The following is a 7,821-nucleotide window of genomic DNA, read 5'->3' as shown; positions in this document are numbered from 1 at the left end:
TGGGCATCTGGACCCAGCACATGATCACAGTGAGTTCTGAGTAGGGATCAGTCTTGTGAGGGGCAGAGCTGACTGTCGCTCAGGAGTCACAGCACGCGGTACTGCCCCAAGTACCTCCAGAGGGGTCTGGCTGGCTGGTCCCCCCGCCAGCCCTTGAAAATGGCACAGCCTACCCCTAGCCCCCTTTCCAGGCTCCCTTGCTTGGGCAGGGACCTCCTGAGCCTGGCACTCTCCCTCCTGAGAGGCGCAGATGGTATTCAGCAAGTGCAAAGCCGAGGTTTCTTGGGCCTCTCACATCAACACCTCCCAGTCCCGGGTTCTGTATTTCCCTGGAGCCCCACTCCTGTTATGGCCCCCTCCCCACAATGAGATACTCATCAGGCTGGTGTCTACAGCTGCTGCATACCCTCGGTTGCTGGGAGCCTTTGTCAAGAATGCGCAGGAATGGGGAGGGCACGGGACCCGGCCATCAGCAACCCTCACGCACTCTATAGTCCCACATTACTCAGAGCTTCCCCTTGCCCCAGCAATATGAAGGACTAGATTGAATGGGCACCAGAGGGCCAGGCTGGCAGTGCCACAAAGGCAAGTGGGGAAGAGGCTACATGGGCTATCTGGCCCACTCGGGGAGGAGGGCAGGACTGGGGACTATCTTGACAGCAGCCCTGTCCCACAACACTGAACTGGGCAGGGAAGGGGTCAGATGTTCCCCTGACATGGGACTGGATTCCAGAGCATCAGACCTGGCTGCCAGAACCGGCCCTCTCCTTCCAAGGCACTGGGACCATGGATGCTGGAGCCACATGTGGCTGAGGGCTGGCGGAGCCTGCCCCCCAGGGAGCGCTGAGTCCCGGAGGTGGTCGTTTTTGGGGAGGGGACTATGGGGCTCGTCCCACCTACCCCCTTCTTTCCAGCACTTACATGGCGCTTCCCTCTATTTTCACTCTTGGCAGCCACCCCACGTGTTGCATTCCTCCTCCTTTCTTCTTCTCGCTGTCCTCCATCCTCCATTCCCTTCAACTCCTCTCCCAGCCCCTGGGGAGCCTACCTCAGGTCAGAGAGTCTGAACCCTGAGAAACGCTGGGTGTGTGGATTTCCTTCAGCTACCCTGATGTCCCCAATTCCAAGTCCTGACTCCTTTGAGCCATCCCAGGGGATGTCTGGCCACTGGCCCACAGGAGCGGAGACCAGGCTGTGACTGTGTGACCATCAAGGTTTGTGACGTGTGTGACACATCACATGAGTGTGAGAGTGTGAGAATGGCACCAGGCCTGGGCTAGGACAGAAGCAGCTGGGGAAGGAGCCTGGGGGCCATGAGCAATCTGATTTTTTATCCACTCACCCCGCCACCCTACCCAGTCTAAACCAATGTGGTAGAGGTGGCTGCTGGGGAAGGGATGGGAGTGTCTGAAGCCCACTTCACTCCCAAAGATTTCTAAGGAAAAGCATTCTACATCCCCTGGCTTGGACTTGTTGATCCATGGCCCTCTTGCAAGGACATTCACTCTGATTCCCAGTGTGCCCTGTTTCCACTGGCCAGGTTCTCTAAGGAAAACAATAGCATCTGTTTTTGTTTCCAAATGGCTGGAGAGAGGGGCTGTGGGTCCAGCTCCCATAAACCAAAATGAGGCAGGGATTGGGGCTTGCCCTAGGATGTGCTGATGACGAACGGAGATGGGTAGAGGCAAGTAGCACAGTATTGGGCAAGACTGGGAGTCCAGAGATGCTGCTTCACCCTGGGGCTTCAGGCAAGTCCCTTTCTGTTCCAGAGCCTCAGGGTCCTTTCTATCAAATGGTGACTTTCTGCCTTTCTCCCAGGGTGGCTGTGGGGATTAAGGGAGACAGTGGCCATAGGGATGCTGTGTTAACTGCAGAGGTGGCCATAGGAGCACTTTGCTAACTGCCAACGTGAGTTCAGACTCTTCAGGGTGTTTGGCACCTAGGTCTGTGGTGAGGTGTGACATATGGGATGTAAGGTTTGATGCCTGTTCCGACTCCAGTCTTGCTAACGCAAGCAAAACATTTGGCAAGTCCTGACCCTGCCTTGGGGAAAAGGGCAGTCTTGGAGAGCTTCTTCAAGGCAGCCTGGCTTCAATGCAGTCCAGGCATGACTGAGATAGGCTTACGTGGCAAGGAATTGGAGGGTATCTGGGTAAAGAGCTGCAGTGTGGGCAGAGGTTTAGTGTGGGACTCACTGAGGACAGCCACTGGCCAAAGCAGGAAACAGAGACAGAATGAGAAAGAGCTCTGTGGGGAGGGTGGGGCATAGGGTGGAGAACTTCAAAGTCCGAAGAGTATGGCTTGTTGGGGCTCAATGCTGTAAGCAGTAGGGAGCCATGGAAGGCTCTCAGGTGGAGAAATGACAGCTGAACATTAGTGAGCAAGTGCTGTCTCCATGAGCAGCATGGGTGGTCCTCTGAGCATGCCACGCATGAGTGTGCAGGGAGCTGGTGCAAATGTCTCTGTGTGTGGGTGAGCTTCTGTGTTGTGACTCTGCCCATGTGTGTGCTTCAGTGTGCTGAGTGGTTGCATGCCCCACATCTGTACTGCACGTGCCAGCCAGCGAGGGTGCTGGGCACTGGGAGGTGGCAGGGAAGGAAGCGTATGCATGTTGTGGACATGTGTGTTAGGGTGTGCATGCCGGCAGTGGGGCCTCACAGCATGTGTGTGCACACCCCGGCATGTGCATGTGTGTGTCCCCCAACCCCAGGCCTGCCTCACACGTGCACGTGAGCTGCCATGTTGATTTGATGCTGTCTTTCAGAATCACTATCAGTGGCCCCTGAGGAGCATCAGCCATGGTAGGTACATGCCTGGCCGCCTGCTGCATGAATGGTGTTTCCGCCCTGCTGTACCAGCTCCACACTGGGCACACCTGGGACCTCAGATCCAGGCTCCCTGCCCCTCCTTTCTGGAACTGCAGATTTGCTCTTTTGTCTTTCTGTCCTCGTGCTGCTGGTTCTCTCACCTCCCTTCCCTGTGAGCCATGGGAATCAGTGCCACTGCCCATGGCCTCCATGGCTGAGCCTGGGGGCTCTTGGAACAGGCTCCATGCCCAAGCTGGCAGACACGGGTGCTCTCTGGAGCCATCAGAGAGGGCATAGAGCTCATGGTTTATGGTGTAGGGTTTATGGTGTAGGGGCTGGGAGCTTGGAGGGCATTGTGTGGGGCTGGAGTCTGAGGAGGCCAGAGGTCTAGGAACGCCATACCTGTTGTGCAGTCTGAGTCACGCTGCCAGGGCAGGGCATCCAGCTCCCAGCCTGGGAGTGCCGAGAGCCGAATCCACTGCAGAGCAGGGATGATAGTCAGGGTCCCACCTCCTCTATCTGTCGGCAATCCAGTGGTGATCTAGGATAAAACCTTAAGAGTCCCATACACATGGTCATCCCACAACACACCTCACAGGCCAGGAAGGGACACACAGCCCCCTTCCCATCCTCCCGGGTACCATCATAGCTGCTAGTGTGTGACTGAAGGCAGGGTCCCTGGCCCCCGCTGAAGCATTACCACAGGCCAACGGGCTCACACACCTTGGCCTGTTGCTCCTAGGGGTCTCCTGTGCTATTCAGCCAAGGGGATCACAGTGCCTGCTGGCCCAGCTGAGCTCCGCCTAGTGAGCCCACCTGCCTCTCCTGCCATGAACTCTCCCTCTTCTGCTTTTCCCAGCAGGAAGGGCCCAGCCTCACCTATGAAACCTGTAGCATTCCCACCCAGCAACAAGCTGAGGCTCCCCTCTTAAGACTTACAAGTCTATGGCCAGTGGCATCCAGCTACCTGCCCTCCCTGCCTTCCCCAGGGTCCCTTCACAGGACCCTGGACTTGCTGACCACCCAGAGGGGCCTCTGGCGCTCACTCCAGCCATCCATCCCTTATAGCTTCACCATTTTGGCTCAAGCAGTGTTCCTTATCAGGCCAGGTGGCAGTTGGGTGGGGCTCCCCAAGCAAGAGGTGGCCCTGGGCCAGGGAGTTGGAAGACAGGGTGACCAGAGAAGAGAGAAGCCCAAGGGGGCTGAGCATTGGTCTGAACTGTGGGTGCACTGCCTGGGTGCCATGGGTGAGGCCAGCGTGTGTGGGCTGGGGAGGGCCGCCGCATCCCCCATGCACTACCTGTGAAGCTCTGGCTCCTCCCTCCATCTTCCTCCCCTTTCCCTTCTGGCACCTCTTTTCCAGGAACCTTTGCCACACCCGCATCTGTGCCCTCCCCTCTCCAGCCCTCTTCACAGCTGCTGTGGCACGCCAGTGCTCTGCGTTTGCCTCACCAGCTCTCTGCTTGCTTTTCCCTCTCCTATTTTCTCTTTTCTTCTCTCCAACTGCCAGCTGATTGGGTCAGGCAAGTCCATCCCGTCCTGAGAGCCCCAGGCCCCACTTTGACCTCTAAACAGATCCCCCTCTTCTCAGAGGCCTCCCTTTCCAAGCCTGCGGGGCAGGTGTCCTGTGACTTAACAGAGGCTTCCCAGCCCAAAGCCAGCCCTCTTCATCTGTGACTTAGTCTGTTGTAGCGGTGAGCTGACACATCCAGGTGTGACCATTCCTGAAAACTTGTGCCCCCTCTGTGGCATGCCCCTGCCCTGTTTTATAAATAGCTATAAATACTCATATATACATATATATATACCCCTGCCTTCCCGGCCACCGGTAGATCAGGCTTCTGAGCCTGTTGGCTGTCAGGGCTGTACTGTGCTATAGCAGTCCACATGAAATCCACCAGGTGTCACCAGGCAGCATACAGGTAACAGGCCTGGAAGGTCCCCAACAGCCCAGCTGGACATGCTCAGACACTCTGGGCTACTCATTCAGTGGCACAAACTCCAGGACCAAGTGAGGGAAACAGGAACCCACCAGGCTGAGCTGTATGACTAAATCCATTTATTCCAAAATGAAAAGCAAAATACACAGAAGTCGCATCACCAAGTCAACCAGGACCCCATCCTCACCTCCTTCCTCTGTCCTATATTATAGATAAATAAGTTTCCCAGCTGTAAATAACATTTAGAACCTCCTCCTCATATGCCAGCTCCAGCCTCCACTAGTTATACAGGGGATGGCCCTACCACCCGGAATATACAAAATGTTACACAGATACTATATGTACACTGGGGAAGGGGGGCCACCCCAGCAGCCGGTGCCCTCGCCTGCTCTACACTTAGCCCCACTGTACTGCTGCAGCTGCCTCTCTGAATAAGAAGATGGGAGCCCCCTTGAGGGAAAAGTTGCTTTGGTGAGAGTAGGGAGGCCATCAGGACTCCTCCAAACAAACCAACTCCACCAGCCTCTGGCTCTTCAACAAGAAACATCACCGTCCAGAAATTTAAGGACTCAGCCCTGGTCAAGGTGGCAAAGGGTCTGTTTGTCTCCCTCCATTAGACGGGGTCTTGTCTTGCTACCCTAATGGTAAAGGGGTGACTGGGAAGGGGTGGTTGGTACATGGTGGGGGCAGAGACTCCAGCCCCACTTCTCCAGGCTTATGCTGACAGTGGCCTGCTTTTATTTTTATCCCATGACTTAAAAAAAAAAAAATCCCATAATTTCCTTTTCATAACTTTTAAAAAAACTTTTCATAAAACATTTTCCTACTTTTTTCCACTTCTTTTGCCACAACTTTTACACAGCATTTTTTATCCCATAACTTTTTCATCCCACAACTGTTTTAAATTCCCATAATTTCTTTTTAGTTTGTGTTCTTTTAATAAATACACTTGCATAGTTACAATTTTGTAAAAATAAAAACTGATGATCTCATGCCAAGTGTGCCCAGGATTTGCACAGTCTCAATATCTTTAATACTATAGTTTTCAAGACACACAAAATCTGAAGGCAAAAATAGCACTTTGCAACAATTTCCTAATTTATTACATTACAGTAGCATCACAGTAGCAGTCAATAATGGCACTTTAGACAACAGTCTTTCAGTATTTCCATTTTACATTCTGTTGACAGGAATTCATAAATTGGTAGAAGTCATTCTAAGAAAACTTGGCAAATAAAGGTTCAGACTGAAATTGGCATCTCTTTCTCTACTTTTCCTTCCCCCAGGTTCTTTGTTTTAAACTACAGTATTCATATTTTAAAATGTTTTAACTTATTTCAAAACATTAACACAGCAGTTACATTTTTCAAGAACTATATTATTTTACAGTGACTCTGTAAGATAAAGATTTAGAGCAACTCTGTTACGGACAGGGCTGACGTACATTTTCACATTTTCTCAATATCAGCTTCGGTTTTAGAGCTGATTTGTTTCATTTCTGGAAAACCTATCAGGTTTAATCAGATACTTTAAAAATAAGGACCATATATTGCAATCTTTAAATAGGTATTTTGATTCTTTACTTCCTACAGAAATTCAAATTTATTCAGTTGAACTCACATTTTAAAATTCTACATTTCTGATGAACTCTAACTTTCTAATATTGCCCCACCAAGCCCTACTGAATTTCTGAAGTGGAGCCCAAGAATCTGCATTGCAGTCAGTTTCCTGGGAGGGCATCACGGGTCCTGAACTTTGGGGATTGCTGGCCGTGGAGACAGGTGATTAAAACAGGTAACATGAACTCTGACTTTAAAATGTATTGTAGATATAAATGCTCTAAGCTAGAAAAGGTTTTCCGCATCCACAGTCAATGATGGGAGCCTTTCATTTCTCAGAAAGAATCCCTCTTTAGGTCATTGAGAAAGAGTCCAACTGCTGCAGCTCATGCTGCAATATCTTCATGAGCCCAGAGTACATGCAAATCCTAAGGGAACTACCATAGTAGAGTGCTCATTCCTTGCACCAGAACAAATGAAACACACTCTATCCTGCACACAGCTGCCAGAGCAGGCTACTTTCCCCTTCTGTGAGATTTAAAAAGCTCCCCAAAATGTTATTACTCCCATCCCCAATACACAGAAAACAGGGAAAAGGCTGTTTCCAGTTCTCGGCCTTTGAACAACTCTAAATGTCGATACTCACAGTGGCATATTACAAAGTAAGAAACAGTGTGCACTTGAGGGCAAACCAATATTGAGCTAATGAAGAGCTCACTGTGATTAGGATTTGATCAAACATCATAGCAGAACATAAGCAGATTTTATCTGAATTCTGTAATGAATATACATGCTGCAATAACATTCAAAAAGCATGGCAGCCTATTCCAAACCAGTAAGAATAGTTTTGTGCAAATAGTGGGTCTTTGTGTGTTTGAACTCCCACCATGTGAGGGCAAACTCAATATGCGAGCTAATGACCTACAATTATCAAATTAAAAACCAAAATGGTAAAGGATGCCAGAGTGAACATCAGAAAAAGACCCACTCTCCCTTAACTTTTCACAAAGAAATTTAAACTGTAAATTAGAAACATAAATAAACAGGAGGGGCTCTAACATTCCAATGAGGTAGATGAATTGTGTAGGGGATTAACCCCATAACTTTTTGTTGTTGTTTTTAAATTTCTTGACCAACTCTCAGATGATGATGATGTTTATCTCCCTGTTCTCGGCTGCCCGGTAAAAGAATGGGACGCAGGGTTTGGTGGCCAAGCCTGGGTGCCCCTGGGTGTCCTGCATTACAGGAAGCAGCTGCAGGATCTTCTGTGCAGTGGGGTTGTCACGGGGAGAACCCTCCCTGACCTCTCCCGCTGCAGGCTCCACGCTGTCGTGAAAATCTTCGGAGAGAGGGAGGCGGGGGTCTGAGTACACTGCGAGCCTCCCTTGCTCCGGCCTGCACACCCCGCCTGAGGGCTCTACTCACCACCCTGCTCCTCGGCAGCCGCAAGTTCCTGGGTGGCTGGGGCCCCTGGAGCGGGCTCATCAACAGGGTTCTGGGCAGCGGGGAGGAATT

At 51.2% G+C, this 7,821-nt stretch overlaps 1 protein-coding gene and 1 pseudogene across 1 annotated transcript in view; one reads left to right on the top strand and one right to left on the bottom strand.

Annotated features, from left to right (window-relative positions):
- Positions 1 to 4,113, top strand: part of LOC105509275 — a 14,164-nt pseudogene extending 10,051 nt beyond the window's left edge.
- A 3,332-nt stretch (positions 4,114 to 7,445) lies between these two features.
- The window catches only part of LOC105509274 (golgin subfamily A member 6A-like), an 11,573-nt gene continuing 11,197 nt past the window's right edge, over positions 7,446 to 7,821 (bottom strand). The window contains exons 14-15 of the mRNA XM_011938448.1: positions 7,732 to 7,821; positions 7,446 to 7,645 (exon numbers count right to left, since the gene is read on the bottom strand). Coding sequence (XP_011793838.1) covers positions 7,446 to 7,645; positions 7,732 to 7,821 — 290 coding nt within the window. The remainder of the gene's footprint in view (positions 7,646 to 7,731) is intronic.

This window comes from Colobus angolensis, unplaced genomic scaffold (assembly GCF_000951035.1).
Source record: "Colobus angolensis palliatus isolate OR3802 unplaced genomic scaffold, Cang.pa_1.0 Scaffold172, whole genome shotgun sequence".
NCBI classification, from domain to species: Eukaryota; Metazoa; Chordata; class Mammalia; order Primates; family Cercopithecidae; genus Colobus; species Colobus angolensis.
This window is presented reverse-complemented; position numbering and strand designations above follow the sequence as displayed.